The 26,343-nt window shown below is 50.1% G+C and overlaps 1 protein-coding gene across 1 annotated transcript in view; it reads left to right on the top strand.

Annotated features, from left to right (window-relative positions):
- Positions 1 to 26,343, top strand: part of IGSF3 (immunoglobulin superfamily member 3) — a gene marked incomplete at its 3' end in the record, with an annotated part of 79,749 nt that overhangs the window by 12,241 nt on the left and 41,165 nt on the right. The window contains exon 2 of the mRNA XM_084285619.1: positions 11,721 to 12,098. Coding sequence (XP_084141745.1) covers positions 11,721 to 12,098 — 378 coding nt within the window. The remainder of the gene's footprint in view (positions 1 to 11,720; positions 12,099 to 26,343) is intronic.

Genomic DNA, 26,343 nt, shown 5'->3' with positions numbered 1-26,343 from the left:
ATTTTTTTTTTTTTTTAAAGACATTAAGGGGCTCCTTCTGTGGCACTTTCCACCTCTTCCTGTAGTCCCTGTCTCAGGGTAATGTTGCCCATTAATAAAATTGGACTGCCTGTCTCTGCTGGTGTTACAAGTTCACGCTTCCATTTAAGGCAAAATCTTGGCCTCTGCCTCTAGCACTTAAATGTGTGCACGTGCCCACCCGAGTCTTTCTGCTCAAGCTGCGGCACTTCCTATCTGTCTGCCTCTGAAATTTGTTCAGCTTTTTGTGCTTTCTGCTCATTCCCATGAACTTAAATTAGCTCCTCCTCCTCTGCCCTGCCAAGTGGGAGATGCTTGTCTTCCCTTTAAGAGCCCTTCCTTGCCTCATTCCACCTTGTCTTTTTCCAGTGCCGAAGCCTTGGCTCTCCCCTCCACGTGGTTTCTGATTCCCAGCCTCTGTCTCTGGTTTGGTTTCCTCAGGCTGGTTTCTCAGAGAAACGTGGCTTATCTGATCATGCGGCCTCCGTCTGCCTCCCCTTCCTGGGTAACCTGGGAGCCCTTTGGCCAATTTCACGCAAATCTGACGAGAGCAGAGAGCTCGCAGATAAGCGAGTTCCTACAAGTTTTGTGAAGAGGAGGTAGCTGAGTGCGAGGGGGTGGCGAGGACTGCAGAGACCCTTTTCTTCAAGGACTCTCGCTGTGTCTCCAAATTACCCTGCCAGCCACAGGAAAAGCTTCAGCTGAAGCTTCCAGTCGAATCATTAGCCTTGGAGACAGCCTCCCTCCTGATGGCAGAGGAAGCTAGGCTTCATTAAGTCCCTCGCTCTTGGGGCTGTTTGCTGGAAGTGGTGGCTTGGAGCCCTTCTGTTTTCTCCCGTGTGCTTGGGAGCAGCCCGCAGCGAGCAGCTGCAGCGCCGCTTCACCTGGTGCTTCGCCATGAGGCCTGCCAGAAACGTGCCGTGGTGGCCTCCACCCTGCACCATCTCCGTGGCCCTGTGACTCGCTCCAGTCCGTCCCTGTCTCTCTTGTACTGGGGGGGGGCAGAACTGGACCCAGCATCTCAGGTGTGGCCTCACCAGTGCTGAGGGGAGGGGAGGCTTCACTTCCCTCCACCTGCTGGCAGTGCTGCTCCTAATGCAGCCAGGATGCCATCAGAGCCTCCGTAGCAGCAAGGGCACGCTGCTGGCTCGTGTTCACCTCAGTGTCTGCCAGGATCCCCGGGGCCTCTTCTGCAGAGCTGCTTCCAGCTGGGTGGCCCCCAGCATGTGCTGGTGCCCGGGGTGGTTCCTCACAGGGAGGAGAATCCCTTCTGCCTCTCCTCCTTGTTCCTTGCTGATAGCATCATGTTATGAATGGTTGTCGGGGGAAGGAGTGTGCCTTTCTCCCAGACGGGAAACAATAGTAACGTAAATACTTCTACATCTCCTCCTTTTTTTTTCTTTTCCTGATTTCCCAAATACCAGAAAGCACCTGTCCTCCCTTTTGAAATGGGAGCCTCAGTAATTTGGTGACAACTGCTGAAAGTCTCTGTAGCATGTCAAACTAATAAATTACAGTGTAAGGAGCTGAAGAGTTCTGACATCTTAATTAGCAATCAGAGGCAGTAGGTAGCTGAAGAATCTCCCCGGATCTGTATCTGTCTTTCAGGGATGGTCTCTCACCGAATCATGGAGATTTTGAGAGGCAGCATCTTGCCGACAGTGCACCAGGAGGATCTGGGGGAAAATGGGAACTGCTGTTGTGCAGCCACGTTTTGCATTCTTGTGATCCTTTATGGTGGGGTGGGAAAACCGTTTTAAAGAAATGGATGCTTTTAGGCAGTACACTTGACTCCAGGGATAACTTAATTTACTGTTTACCTGAAAGCTGTTTCTGCTGAAGAAGAGGTACACGGTGGCAGCTTTGCCTTGCAAATTGGATGTTCTCTCATGATAATGGCCATGGCTGAGGGGCACAAATGCTTCTTCAGTGTGCCAGGAGGAAGCAGGAGAGATTGCTCTTGGCTGCATTCATTTCTAGTTATTACACTTTATAACTTTTTGCTGTGCTGCTTCTGCAGCAATATGTGCTTCAAAGGAGGTGGAGACCAGGTGCAGAGCCCATGCTGAAGGACACAGCTGAAGTGCAGGAGAAGGAAGTGTGCTTTGCAAGGCTGTGGGAGGGACGGAGGGGTGTGCAGCTGTGCAGCTTGCTATTAGCGCTTCCGGACTTCCTGTATCGAAGGGATTACATCTGTATTCTTAGACAACAAGTGATTTGGGGATGAGCGATTGATTGATGGTTGGTTTAGTATGAAGAGGCTCCAGCCCTAACCCAGAAGAAGCATGCAAGTGAAGGTCCTAGAGAGGCAGAGTGGTAAGGATGACATGGAGGAGGTCAGCAAAGTAAGAGGAACGAAATTCAATGAGTATAGAAAGATGGGTGAGAACCACTGGAGTTTCTCTTGGAAACCTCTTTTACCTCTTGGAGGTAAAAGGAGAGCGCTGCACTTGTGTGTGCTCCCTCCTTCCACTTGCTTCATATGAAAAGAGCAAGGAGCTTTATTTTTCTTCAGGAAAAGGAAGTTCAAAGGAAGATAAGGAACCAAGCTCTTCGTGGATCAGAAGTATTTTGGAAGACTTCTTCATGAAAGAGAGGGATTTCTCTTAATGAAAGGCTGGGTAGTACATAGCATTTCCTTTTGGCAAGGATATTGTGAAGGTGAGATTTGGGACTCCACACTTTCTCTCCTGAGAGAGTATTTTAAACATTTGGGATGTTATGAGGTGAACTACAGCAATAATAGGGGCATTCTGTTGTTTAATATTGGGAAGGATTGCAGAGCGTGTAGGAAAATGAAAAAAGAAGTGATACTAAAACATTATTGACTGTGAAACAAAATGAGGTTTCTTATTGTCTGAGAATGAGTGATCACACAGGGAATAGTGTTTGACAATCCCAGGACTGACCCTGGCTGTTGAACATGTAGGACCTGAAGACTAAAGAAGGATAATAAAAAGAAATTCAGAGGCTGCAGGGCATAATGAACGATGTCAGAAATTTCCTGCCTAGCTTTGTCGTTCTAACAATGTCATTTTTCCCTCCCCTCCGGATAGGTTGGCAACGCAGACCATCTAAGAGTTCAGCAGCCTGAGACGTGTGTTGATACTGCATAGCTTTGATACTGGCACGACAATGCTGAATCTATTAGAGGTCTGGGACCACTACAAGAGATGCCAGAGTAAATGGTGTGTCCTGATGTGTATTTTAAGAGCTAAAGGAACAGAAGGAAAACCACATGTAACAGTCTTGGGAGATTGCACTTTTTGTGTGGGTCTACACTAAATCTTACAGCGAGTACCTGTGGTTGTGGCTTCAAAGCTTAGGCTGGGAAGGCAGTAATGAAACCATCACTGCTTTTCACTGGAAAATACAAAAGTAGGCAATACCTTGGATGTTGCAGCCAGGCCTCTGTAAATGCTGCTGTGTCAGTACGGTAGTGCTTAACCAGGCCTGGAAGAAGTGGTAGTGATAGAAGTCAGCAGGGTGTGTATTCAGTGTGCTGTTGGAAAGAAGAAGCTCCTAAGGATAAGACACAAGGAGCTGTGCAAGTTTTAAGTAATGCGTGGGCAAATCAACACTTCCTGCCTGCATATTCCCAATATAAATATAATCTGCCAGGGAGCTTCTGCTTGCGTATTTTTCCCATAATGATAAGGGTAGTGATGGAATGGTATATGGAGAACATGCTGATCCAAGAGCTGGGAAAGTCCTGTTCTGACCTTGGAGGAAGAGAAATGGTTGATTAAATAGGTTCTGTGCTTAGGGTAGAGCCCATCCTGCAAAACGAGCCTGTAGTGCTGCTTGAGCACTCTGCTGTCCTCTGGGGTTAGTCAAAACTGGAAGGAAACAAAATTCCTTTGGGGAACACGAGGATTTCAGATTACAAGGGAGTCTTCTCAGCAGCTTTGCGGGAAAACAGTCAAACCATAATAAGTAGTGGGTATGTTGCACAAGGATATTTGAGCCCCCAACAGTTGCTTACCATTACAAATTCTAGCCAGCAGGACAAATTGGCTCAGTCTTTCCCTTATACCTCAGCATGTGATGTTATCATCCACCTTTTACATCAGGTACACCTCGATCCACCAACTTCCTCAAAGTCTGCGTGAAGTAAGGAGGCTGAGGACCACAGGCTGTGGGGCTTGGGGACCAATGTGCAGGGTGGATGTCCTGCCATCCTCTGTCCTTTTGTTAAAATGGGGTGTCTCCCTTTTTTCTTTATGCAGGCCTGTTTGGCTGGCTTCAGGGACCCAAACATCCAGACTTTTCAAGTTGTAGTAGATTAAAGAATAGTTTCAGAATTTAGCACAGCCAAATAGCCAAAAATCTACTTTTTGATGGGATGATTGAGAATGACAGAACTGTAAGAGCAGGAGATCTTGTCTCGTGCATCCCCCAGGACAGGCTCATTTCCACCTGTGGTATTCCTGAAGAAGTTAAATGTCTGTCAGAAGAAGCCCTGTTGTGAGACGCTTCACAGTTTCAGAGGCACTCTCTGGTGCCTCAGTTTCCTTGCTGCTGGGAAGTTAGAAATATGCCTAGCCCCAGTGACCAGCTCTGGAGTATGTACTCATCAAGTCCAGTTTTGATAACTGTCTTTTCCATATCCGATACTATGAATTACTCCTCCTTTCTTCCAGCATTTGTGGAAGTTGAGAAGTTGTAGCAATAGAAGTGATCTGTAGTTCAAGAATAAGCCATTCTAAGGCAATGTTTAAAACTAGCGTATTTTAATGTGCCTAATTATAGACACAGAGAAAAAACAGTTAGAGGAATGTGACATTCATATAATATGAGGTTTGCTTTAAAAAAAAAATCACAAGGGCAGATCACATTTAACACTGCGCAGTTGTAGAATACCAATGCTGTGCTGTGGAAAGTAAGGAAGTCATCTGTCAATATAAGGACCAGATCTGAGAAGAACCAAAGGATGAAAAATGGCTCTGATCTTGGCAAGGGGGTTGGATGTCTGACTGGCTGCATAATTATACCAGAGGTACAAGACCTCTTTTGCAGTCAGAACTTGGGAAGCTAGTCACAGGCCAGAGCAATCTATGGTGATTAAAAGAAATGTCACCTCTTTCATATTTATTGAAAGCATTTTTCTTAAAAGACAGTAAACATCTGCTGTGGAAGTGAGTGGATGTGAAACAGAGCAGCAAGCGGAGATGAGTGAAAGCAGTTGTGTTGGAAGAACAAAGCTTCGTTGGCTGCTCCTGTCTCGTTTGCCTGTGCTTTGATATTTCCCTGCTGATTGTGATATTTCCATACCAATTATTGTATAAATTGTTCCTGGCTGACCTCTCCACTTAGCCATCCTTAGTTGGCTCAGCAGTGGGAGGAATTTGAATGAGGAATGAATAGCTGCTCGGTTCAGGGAGGACAGTCCACGTGGTGGGGTGGTGGCAGGAGTGGAGGAGGAGGATACGGGATCAGGCACCCTTGGTAGCACAATTTAAACATCAAAGCAAGAGGGTGGAGGGTAGGGAAAGGGCTGTTCTGCAGGTGGCTCCAGCCAGCCTTTCAGTACAGTCAACCGTCTTGGCATGACAAGAAATACATCAAGCACAAGACTGAATTTTCCCAGAACGAGGCTTCGCAGTAATAATGGTGTGTTGGGGGGAGGGCAGAGGGGCTTACCACATGTTTTCTTCTGATAGCATTGTTTCTTCCATCTGGCAGCAGGTTGCGGCGCGCAGAGATTGTCCCCGCTGTGACTCATTTATGCAAAAATTAAGCCCGAACCTAATTTTTATTTGTGCATGTTAAGAGGAGACTTCACAGAATAGCAGGTGCACATTGCTAGAAGACTACCTGGTTTTGGCGTCACCTGTAGTAGCAGGGTCTCCTGTAGAGACCACAACAGTCTTCAGCCGATGTGAATTAAGACGGCCGCTGGGGGATGTGTTATCAGTGGCTGGACAACTGTGAGCTTGGAAGAGCCTTCTTGAAATGAAACAGGGTTTTGTGGGTTTGGGTTTTGCAGGGTTTGGGTCAGGGCTTGTGAGAACGGCCAACACAGACCACTGTAGCTTGAGGATGCTCCTGCCCACCCTGTCCTGCCCAGGAGATGCTGGCCTCACCAGAGGTGCTGCCTGCCTTCTTTGTGGTGCAAGGCAATTGTACAGGAGGTGGAGGGGAAGTGATAAATTAAAACTACCATTAATAAAGCCATGTTCTTGAACAGTTCGAAAACACAGCTGAGTGTTTCCTTGCCTTTGTCGTGGCATCTCTTCTCCTCTGGCATCAGAGCAGGGTGTGGGTACACCCGCTGTGTCCTGCAGTGCTGGGCCGGGGCTGGTGGTGCTGAGCACAGATGGAGGAGCTGTCTGCTGGCATCAGCCTCAAGCTGAGCCCCGTGTCCTGCAGGGAGGGTCAGCTGCTCGCCCCTAAGCAAGCCCCTAACCCGCAGGAGGCAGTGGTGTGCTTGGCGCTTGCACCTGCTCACGGGTGTATGCCCAGAGCCTCTCTCAAGCTAGGAAGGAGACATTTTAGCATAACTGCTCTTTAGCACTTGTGCCTGAATTGTCTTCATCGCTGGGGACTTCCTGCCAGCTCCTGTGGTCTAGTGCAGATGCTCATTTGTCATAGCCAAGCATGGTTTGTGCATGCTCCCCTTCCCTGCCCTCTGCATGGGCAGAGGTTCCTGCTGTGGTTCAGGGGTGTTTGGGGGGAGCCAGTTCAGCTGGCTGTGCTTCTAGAGAAAAAGCTGAAAGAGTGCATTACTTGCTCCTGTTGTCATATAGCCACTGCAGTCTGCAGACCAGGTGTGGCTGTAGTGCTGATGGTACAGCTTGCGATTACACAGGTTGTGAAGGGGCATGAGAGCAGCTCCGCCAGGTCAGACTAAAGGACCACCTAGCTCAGTATGTCTCAAAAAAATATACGTAGGCTGGTTGCAGCTCATTTTTGGAGCCTCCTGGACCTGATGTGACCTACCTATATAGTAGTCCTTTTCCAAGTACTTGCTCCATCCCTGTTTGGAGCTGTGCAGGCTTTCCACGTGCACAGCAGACCTTCGTGAGGAGTTCCCCAGGTCAGCTGTGAGTTGCAAGGATGGTCTGGAATGAAACTGGATCTGACCAATCTTGGTTGGCAGGCCTTGGTTTTTAAACAGAAGGATCTAGTAAATGGTCCATTCTTGACCACTGTCTCCATGGCATCTGCAACTGTACGGACTTTTACCAGATCTTCTCAAAGGCATCTTTCTTTCCCAGGCTAGAGTCCTTTCCTGCCCCATCATTTCTTATGTAGAAACTGCTTCCCACCATTTATCATCCTTGTTGCTCTCTTCTGAAACCCTTCCTGTAAAACCTATAAATTTAACAAATGATAGCAGCGACAAAAGAAACCATAAATGTGCTCCGTGTGTTTGTGCAAGGGACAGTGAGAGGAGAAAGAGGAATCTCTTTTGAAGTGCTTTTTGTCTAGTAACTGTAGTCTGCAGCACAAAGTAGTTCTTAAGGAGAGTTTAAGATTAGCATGCAGTTCAGTTATTGACAAATACTGCCTGAGAGCCTCTGAGCGAAGGAAAACTGCTGTGAAGCTGCAGGAGTAGAAAAAGCCCCTCAAGCTACAGAATCCATTTGGTGTTCAGAGCTGTCAGCCCTCTACTTCTGGAAGATATGGAAAACATAAAGACATCTTTTAATTCCTCTCTAATGATTAGGGACCTAGGATAATACTCCTTCGAGGAGCATGAGTTTCTCTCCTGGATTAAAGGTACGGTGGCAGTGACTATTGCTATCTAAGATAGCTCGATGCAGCGTGGCGTGGTGCAGGCGTGGCCCACGCTTTCAGCAGCAGGGAAAGTGTTTGTGCAAGAGGTTCCTGGTCATGCGGTCCCTAATTTTTATTTATGTTGGTGTGTCCGTGCTGTGGTAGAGTTTCTGTGCACATAGCTGTCTGTTCTCTCATTGTACCCACTAATCCATTGTGGTAACTCCTGGATCCATGTTCCCAGATAGATGCATGCCTGTTCTCTCAAAAGGGACCTGAAAGCCCACCGTCTTCCTAAAGAATAAACATTTGGCGCTTCCTGAAATGGGGCATCTTCAGGGTATTTCAGTGTGAGCACCCGACGGGACAAGTTACCTGAAAAACCTGAGCTCTGAGCTCTTCATGTCTCCACGTGGAGAAGTTAGCTCCTGCTGTAGTCAGTAGGCATTACTAGGAGGGTGTTGGTTTTAAGAAGAGAAAATAAGTGTTGAGTTAGAGCGCTTCTGGGTGAAATGCCTCGCTGACAGGGATGCTGTGCGCGCCTTTCTTTCAGCGCGGGTTGAAGAGAGGCGTTGGAGCCTCGGCTGTGAGTCGGCACACGAATGCAGGTGACTCAGGCACTGCGCTTCTCCCCTGCCCTGCTGCTGAAGCTGTCCCTTTCCACCTGCCTTTCCAAAATGCTCAAGGTGAAGCTGTGGCCCCTGGAGCCCTCTGAGCAGGCTGTGCTGGGAGCAGGCATCTTTTGGTGCCTCGGTGCCAGCCGGTCTGCTTGTAGCATCACCTGGTGCCCCACAGCCACATGTCGCTGCCTGCCGCCTTTTCCTCACCCCACACACCTCCCTCTTCCAAATCGGGGCTCAGGAATGCCAGCAGAGCTGTGAAGAGCTGCCCAGCTCTTGTTTCACTTGTGCTTAGCTCAAAAGGCCCACAACAACAGCCCTCATCTGGAGGGGATGAGGATGAGGGAGTGCTTCTTCTGGAGTGTGCAGGATTTGCTGCCTTTTGGAAAAAAAGCAGATGCAAAAACCCATCATTTCTTATTAATTTTAAAGTAGCTCTTGGCTCGCTACCTCCTCCATATCAGCCCTTGCATTGTCAGTAAATTATATTGGATTTGCAATTAAAAGCCAGCTGTGCCAGTGAAGTACCAGCCAAATGCCAAACTTAACCATCTCCTAGGCTTCCTAGGGGAGGTGTGGAGCATAAAACTCTTCCTTCAGTGAGCTCTTCTCTCGCTTCAAGAGGACAAGATAAGAGTTTAAAATGGGATCTCAGGCATATTATTTTTGCTAATCAAAACGCTTGCGCGCTAAGAAATGCAATTTGATATTGTATGTGCCTGGATAGAGCAATTCCCAGAGCTTGAGAACTGCCAAACGTGCCTCACCATGCAAGAAGTTAACCCTTTGGGGAGAGACCTTCTAGTGCTGAACGTCTGTCTCAGGCTGATTGTTTTGCTCCTTCCCTTTCTCAGCTGCATTATTTATTTACTTGAGAAGTGCTTTTTCTTTCTGTAGTGTGTGCTTTTTCTAAGCGTTGAAAAGCTCTCGTGCCCCTCAGTGCTAGAGCAGGGACTTGCGGCTCAGCCAGGGAAAAGCACCGTAGATGTGCCACATCTTGACCCTCTGGACATGCACCCAGCTCAACCCAGTGCTGAGCCTCTCAATCTGAGAGGCTGAACAGAAACTTGCAGCAAGTTGTAGCAAAATGCCAGCTCTTTTGTCTGCCTTCCAGGCTGGAGCTCTCCTTCCAGGCATGGTTTTTCCCACACCAGCTTCTCCTGTCCTTCAGTTTCGCAGGTTTCTAGAGCCAGGATGGGAAGCAGGATGCTTTACCGCCTCTTACATCTCTCCCTTTCCTCGGATCCACCAAGTGGGGCAGGGAGGTGAGGTATTGTGTGCAGGTGTGAGAGGGGAATGGAAGAGGAGGAATGCAGAAAGCAGGTCTCATCCAAACCTGGAGCAGCATGACAGATTGTAGGGTGACTGTCAGGTTCCTGAAAGCCAATGGCAAAGGAAGGAGGAGGCCCACCTTTGTGCTGGCTGTGAGGCTGTTGGGATCCTACCTGCATGCATCGGGGTGTGGAGATCCGTGCTGTGGATCCCTGAGGTCGTGATCTTGCTGGTGAGCTTTGGAAGGGCTGGTACATGTTCCTGATAAAGCGCTGTTTTTCAGCGGGATGGAAGCATTTCTACGTAAAAACAACAGTAGTGCATTAAAAGCCCACAATACAAGGTCATGCACTCAGCAGCTAAGATATACCCAAATGAGTGTTGTTTTGGCAACTTTCAGCTCCTGCTGCTGCATGTTTGCATGGTGGTGCAATTTTAATTGTCGTTGCAGTGTACAGATACCCTGCTTGCAGCAAGGCTACACGTGCATACAGAAATTGTATTGTGAGCTGTCTTTGTGTGTGCAGTAAAGATCTCGTCCTTCCTGCTTTAAAAACAGTTCTTCACTTCAAAGGCTGTAGTGTTTGCTTTGTCCTTTGGCCTTTATGGGGAGGGAAGAGGCTGTCTGCTCCGTAGATCTTAGTTGTCTCTAGCAGTATCTATCCCCAGGATAAAGAGATTGTATGAAGAGCAAACAGTGTGGGAGCATTTGCCTCTGTTGTTCATCTCCCTGTTTGTTTCAGATGTGCTAGCTTTCCCCGTCCGTCTCTTAAATCACGTTATTTCATGAAGAGTAAAAAGAAACATAATTCGGACCAGCAGCAAGCTGAGCCCGAGTTAATAGTTTGAATTGCACTCCATCTGTTCAGCCGCACGGCCTGATGGACGTGCTGAACCCTTTTTCACCATTTGCTTTAAGCTGGTAAGACCCATCTCTCCTGGCTCCCATCCAAGGTGTCTGTCAAGAAAAACTTTGTCTGGACACTGATGTCCAGAGGGCGGGATGGAGCCAGTAATCCTCCCGATGCCTTTGCTTGCAAGTTGCTGGCTTTTGAAGGATAAAATTCTTCTCTGGACTTGAGCATTGTTGTCGAAAATTAGAGAGGGAAAAAAAAAAAAACAAACCCGATGTGTGTGCGCACAAACACACGGAGGATGAAATTTGCAAACGTGATTATGCAGGACCTGCTTTAAATCGGCTTATTGCTGTTTTATGATGGCAAGCAAGCAGTCACAGAAGCCAGGGTGATTGGCCTTGCCATGTGCACATGCTGCTGGTAACTCAATAACCGATGAACACCCACCGTGGTCTCCAGACCTCCAGCCTTTGATGTAGCAACAAACAAGATAGATTGCTGTAATTTATCCTGCCCCTGGAGGGCTGTGCTGGTAATGTGCCATGAGCCCAAGGGCCAGCCATCCATAATCTGTGTAAAAATACAGCAGATTGCAGCCGCCCCGTCTTTGTTCAGAGCTGCAAGAGTTTGCGTGCGCGCAGCGCGCGGTGCTGGGGCTCGATTTCCAGCAGCCAGGGGCGGTGAGCCTGAGAGTGTGATGTGCCCACTCCCTCCATTAGCTTTAATTGTTTTTGTTGTGTACTAAATATACTCCTTTCGAATAGACTTGGAAAGGCAGCGCTGGAAACGCGGTATTCCCCACTACGCCTTCACAAGCGTGACTGAGAAGCTGGGAGAAGGCAGGCACGCTGGGTTTCGGGGGAAAACAATGGGATTTTGTACCAGCTGGAGGTCTTGCCGAGGGAGGAGGGGTGCTTGTGGCCTTGCTTCACGTGGCCTGAAACCCAAGGAGGGTGAGAGCGGGGTAAAACAAATCGGGAGCTGTACGGTGAAGGGGCAGAGTGGCTCATGGGGGTGGCTGCTGGGGTGCATGGCCCTGCTCAGGGCATGGTCCCCCCCGCAAAGCCCTGTCCTGTGGGCCCACCATGCCAATTTGGTGCCTTGCTGGCCAAACACCGTCACTGTGGAGGCCTTCTGGTGCCTGGCCCTTATGTATTTGGGGGCAGGCGTGTGGGCTGCCTGCTGAGGAGTAACGCTGGTCTCTCTCCTCTTCTCTCCTCTCCTCCTGCAGGCCTGGCCTCGGCCCAGCGGCACGTGGCGGTGCAGGAGGGGCCCCTGTACCGCACGGAGGGGTCCCACGTCACGCTGTGGTGCAAGGTGAGCGGCTACCAGGGCCCGGCCGAGCAGAACTTCCAGTGGTCCATCTACCTGCCCTCGGCCCCCGAGCGTGAGGTGCAGATTGTCAGCACGGCCGACCCCTCCTTCCCCTACGCCATCTACACGCAGCGGGTGCACAGCCGGGAGATCTACGTGGAGCGGGTGCAGGGGGACGCCGTCCTGCTGCACATCAAGGAGCTGCAGGACCGGGACGCCGGCGAGTACGAGTGCCACACGCCCAACACTGACGAGAGGTACTTCGGGAGCTACAGCGCCAAGATGAACCTCGTGGGTAAGCTCTCCTGGTGGCAACGAGGGCAGCGGCAGGGTGTGTTACCCAGCCGGGGTGCAGCAGACCCCGTGGGTGATGTAGACCATGCAAGCTGTTGTAAAACACGTCGGTGAGGGAGAATGGGAGCAGAAAGCAGGCAGCACGGTGGTGTAAATTACAGAAAGTCATTGTACAGAGACACGGGAGAATTCAGGACTTCTCTAACAAGGCATCTACAAAGCAGAGAAACCAGGCAGTGAGGAAGGCATAAAGCCATGGCTGGAAGCAGGAGGGGCAAGGGCTGATTGATGCAGAGAGAGAAAGGCTGCTCCAGATGGCACAGCAGAGAGCTTTGTGCCAAAGGTGGCAAAATAGCAGGGCAGGGAAGAGAGGAGCAGGAATGAGCGGTGTGTAAAGGGAGCAGCAGAGACCGTGGTGTTGGAGCTCTTTGATGGGGCGCTGCTGAACGAGTCCTGAAGCCAGCACACCAATCAGATTGAGCTGTCTGTAGATGAATGTGGGGGAGTTGGGTGCCTTTTTTTTTTTTTTCTGTGTGTTAGAAAAATCGAAAACAGGTTCTATAAGATTCGAAGTAATTCCATAGCACCTCTCTGACTAGCTTCTTTGACCTTTTCAAGCTGCAGCTTGCTTTTTGTGTCTCAAGATGGAATTGGATTTGAAGTCTCTATTTCAGCTAACAGCGGTCAAATAGCTTCCATCAAACTTCTTGGCTGAAGGACTCCTAGAGGAGTTGCACTGTAGGAGATGATAAATTCAAACACACAGACAGCAGGCTTGCTTTCTTTAGGAGACGTTCACAAGTCTCCAGGTGTCCGCAGGCCTCCCATTTAGAAACCAGGTTGGCATTATCCAGTCTGATCTGGGTGTTGCCGATGAAGACAATAGTGTTGACGCAGGAAAATCCTTGTGAAAGGAGCTGAGGTGTGGGTTCAAATCCCAGTAGCCCTTCTTCGGGTTGTGCCATTGCCTTGGCTGCTTCCTTTCAGAGATGTCAGCAAAATCACTCTTCCACCTGGTGTCCCAAAGTGGAGAAGCCCCAAGGGCTGGGGTTATTTTGGTGCCTGCCTTCCCACTTACTGTCAGCGAGCAGCTCCCTAAGTCAGGAGACCGACGCCTAAATACTCTTACTGTAGTTAGGTGACTTGCTTTGGGTGTCTGCATTTGTGGTTCCCCATTCAAATACCTCTGAGTCAGTGATAGCCCATGAGAGATGGCAGAGTGCTCTGGGAGCAGTTGGTCTGCCCCAAACAGGGCTGTCCCTCAGCCTGCTTGGCTTTTTGGCATCCAGGTGAGCAGGCACCCTGTCTATCCCAGTACCAGATGCCTGCCCACCGGTCAGAGCATCTCTGTGGGGCCAGGCAGCACACGCTCTAGCTGTTTCTGGTGGTTTGGCTGTCAGCTACAGGTCGTGGGTTTTCGGGACAGCTTCACTGCTGCAGACAGTATTCAATAAGAACTACACGAGTGCTAAATGAGAGTTATTGTTCTCATTTTCTCAGAAACAGAACCAAACTTTTTTTTTTCTTTCATCCAGTTATGAATTTTTAATTGACTCATTAGATTGAGTGTCTCTTTTTTGGCAGCAGAAAAGCCTGGAGGGAGACAGGTTTGTTAGCATCTTTATTCTCTCCGTTTATGTGTGAAATGGATGGCTTTGGAGCAGTGTTGATTTTAGGCTTGCTGCTCTGGGAGCTTTGAGTTGCGGTGCCCCGTGGTTTGAGGGAAGATCTGAAGGAGGAGTTTTCCTCTTTTTCACACAGGCAATACAAGTCTATGGTGGGGGAGGTTTGTGGGGGCTGTATGGGGCACCAGTGCAGATTTACATGCGGGGCTGCTCTCAGCACCAGGACGTCTCGGCTTGCAGCAAGTGGCTGGGATGTATCTCTGCTCTTCCCATCTGAGCAGCATAAAGGGCTCTGCAGTTGCTAAAAAATAGACTTGGTAGGTGGTTGGGTTTGAAAATATATTTCTACCCACCTTAAGAACAGTAAGCATGGCTAGTTGTCCCTCTTCCATTTTTGGTGTGTCCTTACGAGGTTCGTTCTTGTTCAGAATCTGGTGCTGCTCTGAGAGCCTGGTGTCCCTGATGGTCTGGAGTGAGAAATGCTCCCCAGGCACTCTGTGGGACTCTCATCTCCACTGATCTGAATTGAGGCATACAGCACAGGCACTAATCTCAGCTAAGGTAGAAATGAGGACAGTAATGTGGTTCAAGGGCCTTCTGTCATAGGGGAGCATATACCAACGCTTAATGCTTTTTGCCAGTCTTCATTTCCTTGCTTCAAAAACAAGTTTCTGCCTCTGTCTTCCTACCCCCTTTATCATCTCCTCTTGAGTGGAGTCACTGGGAAAAGGAGGGTTTATGCCCAGGCTGTGAGATGTACTGGAAGGAGGATTTTAAGACATCTCACATGAATTGCAGGTGCTGAGGGAGGCAGCAGAAAAACAGGTGCAGCTCTGCAGGATGTTGTGGAACCAAGGCCTTGTGATTGATTTATGAGAAAGGATTAGCCCACGTACAAAGTCTGCAGCTCCATTGTTTGCCTTCTAAGTAGAGCTGATAGACTTCAGTTCCCCAAGGCTGATAGGAAATTGCTGAAGCTAGTTCGTGCTTTTTGACTTCGGGTGAGGAGAAGAGGTTTTTAGATCAGACAAATGTTGTCCCACTCATCTAACCTAAACACGTTGCCTAAGCAAGATGTTGAGGCAATATCTGCCGACAGAGGACAGAGAGAAAAATCTGGAGAGCAAATCTTTATGTAGGTTAGGAGCATCTTTCTTTGGGTTTACTAAAGAGAGAGCCAGGGTGTTTACCTTGGGGCAGGCAGCTATTGCTGAGTGAAGTGAATTCTTCTTGTAGTGGCTGAAGAAACTGGCTGCTTGCAGAAAGTTCACCCATGGGGCTCCTACGTAACTGATGGAGATTCTGGCTTTGCAGTTGATTTTGGAAGACACTTTGACATATTGAAGAGAGTTTTTTTCAAAACTGCATCTATTAAATGGAAGAGTGTAAGGACCTGACTGGCAATTACATGGTGGTCCTGACCTGCTGCTTGTGCTAGCTGTGAGGAGTACATGGGCTGCTCCTTCACTGTTTGCAGAAGTTGAGGTTGATGAGGAATTTGCAGGTGAAGGAAAGCAGCATCCCAGTAACAGAGCATCATCACTGGCAGGACAGAAGTATTTTCCAGACTGCCATGACCGTATCCTTGTCTTAATACCTCCTGAAATGTGGGCAGAAGAGGTTTCTGTGCAGTAACTTAGGTGGTGAAGCCGCAGGGGTGCTGTGCAATCTGAGATTTTGGTCCCTGCTTCTCATCTTATGTTGATGGGTAAATAAACTTGCGTTTTGCTGTGGGGTAGAAGTGAGCACATGGCAGTTACTTCAGACTGCGTGAGTCACTGCAAATTTGTACTCCACTCTGTACCTGCAATGAGTTGTTTGTGTGCCCGTATGCTACTTAGATAACAGCACAGAGGCCCAGGTCTAACCTCTTCAGAAGTTTTAGACTTTTATCTCAGTGTTTTTCTTATCTGTGCTCCAAAAAACATTGAGCTCTTTTTCAGAAAGTAAGTGATTTGAGGGAAGAAATCAAGCTTTGAGGTTTTTTCTTAAGCAGGTAGTAGCAGAGTGGGAGAAAAGCTTTCAAAGCACTTGAGGAGGTGGCAGCTCTTGTACTTCTTACTTCTGGGGAAGCAGCTGTGCAGCATCAATCTTAAACAAGGTAAAGTAAAAAAAATGAAAGGACTTGGGACAGGGAGAGGCAGAGCAACCTCCAAAGTACTGCAGAGTGAGGAGGAGCATTCTTGGTGCAGACCCGAGAGCCAAGCAGCGCTTGGTCTCAGAGGTGGGCAGGAGCTGCAGTGCAGATGGCTGGTGCCTGCAGGGACGGTCACTGGCATCCCTTTCCTGCCAGGCTTGGGTGAAAGATGGGCAGAGAGGGTTAGCAACAGGTAGGAGCTCTTTGGTGGCTCCCCCATCCACCCTCAGACAGGACACGCTTCTGCTGTAGGACCATGCAGGCTGGTGCACTGCTCTCAGCACTGTTCCTCATGGCCCTGCCTGGCTGTGGCCGCCCTCAGGGGCTGGGTGTGTGTTTTTGGCAGGCAGCCTTGTCAGGTCTCATCTCCAAATGTGAAGCCGCCTGCATTGCTCGAAACTCTCCACAGGCCAGAGCTCAGTCTGTGGGGACTCAGTGCCCTTTGGAGTGTGTTGCAGGGTTCTTCCCTGCACTTGAGCTGTGGGCCCAGCCCCAAGTCCATGCCTGCGGTGGGAAGGGTGTCTGAGAGGCTTTCACAGAATCACAGCGTGTTTGGGGGTGGCAGGGACCTCTGGAGCACATCTCATCCAACCCCCTCCACAAGCAGGGCCACCTGGAGCACGTTGCATGGGCCCATGTTCAGGTGGCTTGTGATGATCTCCAAAGAGGGAGACCCCACAACCTCTCTGGGCAGCCCGTGCCAGTGCTTAGTCACCCACATGGTAAGGAGGTGCTGCTAATGTTCAGCTGGCACCTCCCGTGTTCCAGTTTGTGACAAGTGCCTCTTGCCCTGGCACTGGGCACAACAAGCTTTGATGGAGCTGGAGGTAGAAGAAAGATTTATACGGGCCTGACACTTTGTGTTGGAAGGGAAGGAGATGAGCGTGTCTCGGATCTGCTTTTCTGAGAGAAGAAGGCTGTTCTCTTTTGTTGAGCTTGCAACCAAAACCCTCCAGAACTTATCTGTGCAGAGCCAAGGGGGATGTAACAGGCAAGAAGAAAAAAATGAACTTTTATTGCCCGTAACAGCTGCGGCTGCTTGTTGCCAGCAGCTTCCCCCCTTCGATGCGAAGTGCTGCCATACGTGGTGTGTCTGCGCACAGAGCAGAGGGAGGGTGTTATCTCACGGCTTTGCCGCGCTGGGGAGAGCAGCAGCTGCTCCTGGGGACCCGTGGGGCTCACCGTGAGAGCTGTTACTGCCGCTCACGGGGGGCTTGTGGACCTCGCTGGCTGCGAGTTTACTCCACTTGTCAACTTGGCTGAAGGTGGCTTTCCCTGAGAAAGAAGGCGATCATGCAGACAAGGATCTACTGGTTTTGGTAGAAGTGTTCACAGCCTCTTCCTTTTTTTTTAAACTCTTCTCCTGAGAGACAGGGGAAAGTGTTGTCACACATGCTAGCAGCTTATGCTCAGAGGAGGACAGAGAGCAGGCTCTTTGCAGCAGTGCATAGCAGAAGGACAAGCAACAAGAGACAAAAATTGAAACGAGAGGTTCAGACAGCCCTGAGAAGTTGCGTGGCCTCCGCTTCTAGGAGTTTTCAAGCCCTGACAGGATCAGGCCCAGAGCAACCTGGTGTGACCTTATAGCCGACCCTGCCTGATAGATGACCCTGTCAGAGGACGGGGTTTGGACTGCAGACCTCAAAGGTCCCTTCCGCCCTGCACTGTCCCATGGTCTTGTGGAGCTTCATGTGGCTATGGGGTAGTAGAAACCAGTGTTAGGCACCGATTTGGATGGAAAGGTGAAGAGTGGAATATAGTGGTGATGTCAGTGCTAAAAAAAAAAAGGCATAATGTGGGCAATCACAGAATAGCAAAGACCTATTGTATACACACACATTATTTTTACCAGGATGTTCTTGTATGTCATGTTTCTTATTTCTTTTGAGAGGTTGCAGGAGTTTATCGCTCCACTTTGGTGTGTAAAGGTAGAATTTGGGGATTCTAAGCTCAGGTTTCCCAGTTTCTCTGAGGCCATCTCGATGGCTCTGCTACCTCCACAATCTATGTGTATGTTTTATTTAGCCAAGAAGTCAGATAAGCAAAGGAAGTTCGAGGATTGGTTATCGCTGAAATTCCTGCTTTGTGAGTTATATTCATCTTTGCCTGTTCGGGCTTTGCTTGTTGCAGTAATTAGTTCCCCAGAGGAGTAAAATGTCCTTTGCTTTCAAATTCCCCTTTAGCTGACATAAAAAAAAAAAATTCAAATACCTTCTCCTAGGTGGTCCTTTGCAGCTAGACACGGCGTATTTTGTTCTTACCATCCTCCTTCACATGACTAAATCTCTCTGTAGTAGTCTTGGAAAAAAAAAAATAGACCTATACTGCTCTGCTTTTTTTTTCCTTTTTTTTTTTTTTCTCTATTCCTGCTATGTATGGAGATAGAGCGTTTGTTAACTGGGGAGGGATGAGGGTGGGTAAACACATTTACCCCTAGCGATTCCTATGGGTACAGCCTGGGCAAAGGCAGCAGCAAACCAGAGCACCCAGTTTCTGATGCTGGGGGGCTGGAGGGCTCCAGGTTTCGGGTCCTGCCCTGCACCATGCTGCCAGCTCGCTGCATCTTCCTGAGTATGGCCCCCCCTTGTCTCTCTCAACGCTTCCCAGCTGGTAAAATTAGGGATAATAGCATACAAGCCTTTCACAAAGTCTAAGCTAAATAATTGTAAAGTGCTTTGAGCTCCTCAGATAACGGGAGTTAGAAACAAAGGCTTATATTCCTGCTCTGCCTGGTAATGATCCTGAACAGGATTCATTTCCAGCCCTGCCTAGTCGTTCCTGATGCCCTGGAAGCAGAGCTGTGCTCCAGCTCACATGGTTTTGCCCCTGGGGATGCTGTGGTGGTAGCAGGAGCTGCCTTGCCAAGGGGCAATGTGCCCCTGCCAGCTGTAAAACTGCTGGTGGGAGGAGGGCACTAAGACCCATTTACATTTCCAGGCAGGCTCTCTCTTTTAATCTTGGCTTTAGCTGCGGACAATCTGGCAATGAATTGCATGGGCTAGTTCTTCCTTGGGCTTTTTAAAACACCTTTTTGTAGATACCTTCCAGGCTCTAACTGAAATCTTATAACAATATCTTTAAGTGTCCTTACATTGCTAGAGAAGGCTCGCTTATTATGATGTGTATCTTTATCTTGTCTCCTATTGTTGTTTTTTCCTGCTAAACACTTCCAATTACTCCTGTTTTGTTGCAGCATGCGGTCCCCTATTCTTTCACATTGGAATTTCTTGCCTGATTTTTACTTCTTTATTATTGTATTACGTGATATTCCTTCTCTACTTCTTTCTCTACTTCTATTTGTGCAGGCAAAATGGAACAAATTTTAGGTGGACCATACCTGAAAAAATGGAAAAAATCCATTGTATCTACTCTCCACTTTCTTTGTGTTTCGTTCCCCCCCTTCCTTATCTTCCTGCCCTGTCCCTCAAAACCACAGGCAACTCGGTGACACGACATGTTGAGCTTTCAGCTGTGGAACTAATTCTTTCTTTGTTTTCTCATCCACCTACCCATTTCTGGGAAACCTGGCGTTAGACACATTTGGGGCACATCACTGCATTCCATATGTTTCTCCTACACTGTCCCTTTTGAGGTAGGGGCACATCCTAAAATGTAGGTAGGAAAAGGTTTACAGTGTGAACGTGTGTCCTTTTTTATGCCTGTCTGTTCACTTGTACATAGGCATTGTAAGAGAAAATGTATTTTAAAATGCATTTCTAAAAATGGAAATGAACACAGACTCAGGCAATTGCACAGCCCTCTGCTCTCAAATCTAGCCTGGTCTTTAAAATGCGCCCTCTCACTTTGAGACTTATGATGCCTTTTACTTGTCATAAAGGGAAGCGCAGAAGCCCAAATGCTACCGTGCCTTCAGACTGTAAAGAATTGCAGCGTTTTGCTCGGATAGGTTTCTGTGCGGTACTGAGCCTGAATAGTAAAGTCGAATCAGTCGGTTAAAATGGTGTTTGAAAGCCAAAAGAGCCTGCAGAAGCCTGCTTCCAGGAGGCTCAGGGCTTTCACCTCCAGCCTGGTCTCTCACTGGCTCTGGTTGATCATTGCTTTATGGGACCATGGGTCTCATCCTTCCTCTGAGCGTCCTGGGTGCCAGCTGCCGTGAGATGAGCTGCTGCTAAAGCAACGCGCATTGTTAGCCCGTGTTGCCTGTATCGCTCGTCCTGCCGGCTCTTCTCCTGCGTGCTTTGCCAGTTCCCAGTAAAATGGAGTATTTGGTAGTCCTGAATGGCCTGCTTTATTTATAGGATGCCTCTCAGTCCCTGGTTGTGAGAGGAGCAAAGGGTGGTATAGGCTGCTTTTGTAGATTGCCGGTAACATCTAGGTGTTAAGTGCTGATAGGAGGGAAAGAATGGCTTTAAGGTGTGATAGAAGAATCTTTAGCCAGGGATCTTGGTGCATTTGAAGGCCAGCTCTAGCACAGCTGGATTACTTGGGATTTTAGGCATCCTTTCCAAGCGGGTGAACTCGGTGTGTGAGGGAGCTCCTTCAGGTCAGCATCTGCTTGCTAATCATGGGAAGCCAAAGACCGTCTGGTGTCAGAAGCAGTCTGATGCCACCTCCCGTCCTGAAATTAGCTTACCTCCTGTGTGCTCTGGGCTGCCCCCAGTCTCCTTTCCCCAAATGAGGGAGGGCAATGGAGGCTCTCACGCTTCTTCTGGCTGTAATAATAGCCGGGATGGATGGCAGCCAAGGGGCACCATCTCTTCCGCTTGTGCACCCCTGCATGTGACAGGTATGGGGCCATCCTGGCAGCTCTCTGCCCTGGGGACCCTCTCTGTGCCTTGCCGATGGACCCTGCTGGCAGCTCTGCTGGGCTGACATGTGCAGGATGCTCTGCTCCCGCGCCTCTGGACGGGCTCTGGGCGCTGTGTGGGGAAGGCGGTAGAGGCGAGCGCAGCTGGCAGCATATGGCAGCCGTCCCCGCTCGTAGCAATTGCTCGGTGAACTCTGAAAGTGGAGGACGGAGCCTGCAGCTCCAGCCAGCTGCAGCGCTGAGAAATCCCATAACGGAGCCGGCCGCTCTTCTGTTACCAGCAAAAATATTACATTCCTCTTTGCCCATTTTTTTTTTTTCCTGCTGCTTCCCTGGGGAGGTTTTGCTGTGCTTGCTCCTTCCTCCCACTCCTCCTTTTTCATCCGTTTTCCCTCGGGGATTGCTTTGTTTGCTCTCTGATGCCAGTCCCCTCGATTGGGTTGCTCTGCGTTCCTGTCGGTCCGCTGCCCGGAGGGGCGAGGGCAGCTGCTCCTGCTGTCAGTCCCAATGGTTTTCTCAGGTGGCATTGAAGATAGGTCTGGTGGCGAACGGCAAAGCCCCAGGTGCACTTGGGCACTTGTAGGGCTGTGCAGAGGCCTAAATATCCTTTAAAATCTCAGTCCAGTGTGACTGGCAGAAGGTGATGTGTGCTTGTTTGCTTTCAGCCTCCAAGCCTATTTAACCCAACATCTGCCTGCCTCCATGCTTCCAGCTGTGGATGGGAGCAGGAGAGCAATGCTCCACGGCAGGCTGTGAGTCCTGGGGCTCCCTGCCCTTTCCTCCAGCCCCTCCAAAGCCTGGTGGGACAGGCTGTTCCCCCTCCTCTGCCTCCTGCCATGCGGCATGGGTCCAATGCTCCTGCACAGGAGAAAATTCTTGGGGTGCTGAGAGGGATGCCTGACCTGGATGGGGATGGGGCTGCCTCTCAGTATGGAGAAGCTGGGAGGAGACATTTTCCACCTTGACTCTGTGGCTGCCCTGCCAGTTTAGCCCTATAACAGTTTTACAATCTTTATCTGATATAGGTTTAAGAGGATTTCCCTGGGCGCAGTGGGATTATTATAAGTCAGAGAGCAGTCTCCAGCTGATATTCCTTCAGCAAGTATTTATTTTAAGTGGGTTTAACTGTATTTAATTTTTTTTTTTGCATGGGTTATAAGTAAATTGTTTACATTATTAGAAAAGTAGAGCCTGGATAAAGCAAAGGAATGTATTATTGCTTTCCAGTCTGGGGGTGGTGGAAGGAAAGCAGCAGCTGGAGGTGGGGAAAGAAAGAAGATAACAGAGTAGTGCTGGGGGAGATGTAACATTATTCCACGCGGCACTGATTAGTAATGCTGCCAAACAGCTGCTTGTAAGTAGGAGATGTAATGGGGAGGAGAGCTGCGGGCTATGCACATCACTTGAGGAGGGGGTGGCATCTCCCCACCTCCGACCCCAGAGCCAGCCATGTGTCTGGGGTTTGGTGCAGCTGGCTGCCTGCCTCGGCCCCACATCATGGTTATGTGGACACGTTGCCCCCACTGTAGGGTTTCCCTGCCACCTTCAGAAAAGAAGAGCAGCGGGGAACCATGGTGTGCAGCATCCCTAGCCCTTGGAGTGCTCCAGAGGATGCTGACGGGAAGGGAGGGATCAGCCGCCCCTTTGCCATCAGCAAGAGATGTTTCTAGAGAGCCCGCAAAGGGAGCAGAGCCCAAGCTAGAGGGCTGAGCCTGAACAAAGGTGCTTTACAGTGCTGAGAGGACTGTGGTTTTGCCTGCCCTTTGCTTTCCTCCCCATCTGAGCGCTGAGCGAGCCTCTGCCACAAGCGATGGGTGTTGGCTGCGCTGGCACTAATGGGACAGATGCCTTGCAGTGTCTGCTCCATCCCGCTCCGGTTCCTTGACTCTCTCAACAGATTGAGCCCTGCAGGGCTTTATTCCTTACTGCTTAAAATGATAACTCAGGGCTCCACAAAGAGATGTTGTAGTAGGGATTGCTGCCTAGGGAAGGTGCAGCACAGTGGGCAGGATTTTCTGGTGAGAGGTGCCTCTGTCCTGGGTATGGTGTGAGAAAAACACTTGCTTTCTCAGACCTTGTCATTCTTCGTTTTTACCTGCCTCTTTGAGAGAGCAAGGCATTTATAAATCCATTCCTTACCAAACACGTGTCACAATTATAACTTGTAGTGCCATACGTCTTCTCCCAGAAGGTCAGAAGGTGTGGAGTCTGGGTTGCGTACTGCTTCGTGTGCTGCGTGGAAACCCCATGTGGTTCCCGAAGCAGCAAGCTGATGTGCTTTAGAGGTTTAATTAAGAGGGTTAATATGAGGCTCTCATTAAATTAGAGGGTTAATGTGAGGCGCCTGAGCCTTGTTATCCACTGAAGGATTGCATCAGTGTGCTGCAGATGACCACAGGCCCTCTGGCACTGCGTTGTCACCTTTTGAGCTCCCTCAGGTGTACAAATGCCACCTGTCCTCTGACACAACGCCTTGCAGAATGGCAGGTGACATTTGTGCATTACGGATGGCCCACCTGGCAGCGCCGGGCTTGAATATAAGGAGGAGAAAGCTGGAACAGAGCTCAAACCCGTGCAGAGCTCAGCTATCGAGTAAGCAGTCAGGAGCAATGCCAGCCACCCAAAAAGCCCTGCTTGAGCTGTTTGGCAGCCGAAGCCACTTGAACACTGAGTAGCTGTGGCCCTGGGGGATGAGGGGATGTCCCTGCGCGTGAAGGACTTCTGCCTCCAGGCTGGTTCCTGGGGTGCAGGATCCAGGACTGCTGGAGACATGGGCACCACCTCCAGCAGGCTTCTTGCTGCAGGGACCATGTGGGGGCTCTTTCCCCACCCTTTTCATGTGTCCTTCTGCAGTGCCCTAGTGGCTGATTCAGGCTCTTGACCCCAGAGCAGGCAAGCAGGGTTTCAGTGCAGTCTTCCATCAGGGCCATCGGGATGCAGTAATTACCTTTGCACTGCCGCCCACCCTTTCTTCCTCTCCCCTTGCGACTGGGAAGTAGGAGGCAGAGCCGGCACGCTTTGAGGAGCTCCTTTTGAAGTGACTTTATGAGAAACGCGGGCTGGCGAGCGGTGGGTAATGAGATGCCGGCACTCTTTGCTCTCAGATCATTTCCACTCCCCTCTATCAGTGGCCAGAGCGGCGTCTGCTGCCTGCTCATCCTCAGAGACATGAGGCTTGTCAGATCTCATCTGCTTCAAGAGGCATCTGACAAGGGCCTGATGTCGACAGAGAGAAGGGGAGAGGAGGAATTGGGAGACTGTAGACATGGTTGGGTGGGTGCCTAGAGTCACATCCATGGGGTCCCGCTTAGCCCGGGCCTGTTGCTTTAGAGAAGTGCTGTGCTGGCTTGGGGTGCTGAGCTGCCCCGTGCACCCACAGCAGGGCTGCAGGGAGTTTCTGCAGGTTTTGCAGACCGTCCGTGCAGGAAGATGGACTTGTCCCCTCCTGTGGTGTGCTGAGGGGGCTAATAGGGCTGATAGGGCTAAGTCAAGCTGGGTAGTAGCCACCGGTTTGTGCTAACAAGATGTTTTCGATGGCATGTGCCCTAGGCCACACCAGAATCCTCCACTTGTCTTGGTCCCCTCCCTGAGTGTCCAGAAGGCATTTTCCATCTCTGCCCAAGCACAATGGGTCCGAGCCAGCCACCACAGGGTCCCTGTGGGCCGCCCAGCCCATCCCTTATTATCTGCTAGTTGAAGTTGTTGGGAGAGAAATGCCGATCCTCTTGGTGATGGCCAGGACACAGCGCTGCTGCTCGGGGTGGCCTCCTGGAGCAGCGGGACAGCCAGCATGCAGGTAGATGCCATCAGGAGCCCGGCATGGTTAAGTTCATGAGAAGTGACAGGATCACAGCCCAGGGTGACGTTACTGCAGGTCTCTTGACTGGCCACCACGCTGCCGTGACAGGGATGTGTCACTGGAAGCCTGTCATGACACACCTGCCTGTCAAGGAGGCAGCACACAGACATCTCTCATGGTCATTAGTTGGCAGCCTGTGGGGAAAGCCTCTTCGCAAATCTTCCCCAAATGTGGGGTGGCCACATCTGCCTGATAGCAAGGGGCAGCCTCTGGTGCTGCTCAGTCATGTCCTGTCACAGCTTCGGGTGGGCTCACCACCACAACAGCTGTCACAAACATCTTGGTGTTGCTTGCTGTGGATCCACATAAAATCGGAGGCTTGTATTTATTTGGCAGCAGTCAGCATTTCTCGTGCAGGTGCTACCTTCATCCTGGCTAGAGAGATTTGTGTTCGTCTGGGAGAAGAAGCAGCAGCTTCGTAAGCAGGCCGGCTCCTGTGCCTTTGTTTTCTTTGGTCCACAGGGTTAATCTCCTCCTTGGCACCCAATTATTTGTCGCTGTGGGGAATGCACATGGGTTTGCCCGATACGTGCTTGAAATTCTCATCTCCCTGCCTTTAATCCCTGTCTGTGAGCAGTGCCCGGGGCCGGGGTAGCTCAGACCGAAGCCCTGTGGGGATCTGCTCCTGCTGACTGCCCAGCCCCAGGCAGGTGGCTCTCAGCTATCTCAGAGGGAGGTGTTGCACTGAGTAGAGGACATCTAACCCCAGAGTGTTACCAAGTGTTACACGTCCCCATGAGCATTGGCATTGCCAGCTTTGGGGTACCCTTCGTCCCTCAGTGCACTCGCAGCTCTGCGGGGCAGGGGACGATGTGCTGGTTTAGGGCGTGCTCCTTGCATCCCATGTGTAACTCCATCTCCTGGCCCTGTGGGAAGCAGGTCTGGGCTCCCCGCTCCCATCTCCAGTCCGTTTTCTGCTCTTTAGGATGCTCGGTTTCCTTTCTTTCTCATTTCCCCCCTCCCGGGTGCTTTTGTCAGTGTGTAATTAGCTGGCGCTGCACCGAAGCGTTGCTCCCAGGAGTGCTCTCTCGCTGACATTAGCTGCAGACAGTGACTAAAACAAAGAGACAGCTCGGTACGCGCGACGTGTTCGCTTTGTGCGTCTCATGCTCCTCGCTGCTGTTGAGAGCTCAGAAGGGATCGCAGATGTGGAATAAACGGGAGCGCTTTGAACAAGTGGCACCGTAATCCCTCCCTCCCCCCCCCCCCCCCCGCCCCTCGATCCCCCCCTTTTTGCAGACATTAGTTTGATTAAAATTGCATGAGCCCACACACGGGCGTGTTTTATTTCATTTATTTATTTCCTCCTGGCAAGAGACCGTTCTGAGGTCCCAGCAAACAGCTCCGCCCTCTGGGAGAGCATCTGGGGAGCACTGGGAGGGGGGTGTAGGGGCTTGGGGGCATTTTTTTGCAAAACTTGCTCTCACCAGCGCTCGCAGCCTGCTGCTGTGAGGCTCGTTGCACTGGTGGGACCTGCTTTTCCTGTGGAATGCCAAAAACGAGCGTGTGCTCCCTTGTGGAGAGAGGATGGGAGCTGGAGATGGGGCTGGAGGAGCACAGCGGGTATGGGGCTAGCTCTGGAGCAGAACAGCAAGTCTTCACCAAAGGCTTTTCAGGTGACCCATGGCATCTCTGTGGTGGGGGCAGGCATAAGCAGCTAGCTTAAAGCCCAGGAGGTCATACAGAAAGTCAAGTCAAAACACAGAAAATGAGATAAATATCCTTTTTGAGCCAGGTTTGGTCACCTGGCTGGCAAGGAGTGAAGTTTTTGCTACCATTTATTTGCAGCAGCCTTCTGTCTAGGAATGGGAGACCGTAAGAGAAGACTTCATGCTCCAGTCCTAATCCACCCCTTGC

Source organism: Netta rufina (assembly GCF_964035555.1).
Source record: "Netta rufina genome assembly, chromosome: 1".
NCBI lineage: Eukaryota > Metazoa > Chordata > Aves > Anseriformes > Anatidae > Netta > Netta rufina.
This window is presented reverse-complemented; position numbering and strand designations above follow the sequence as displayed.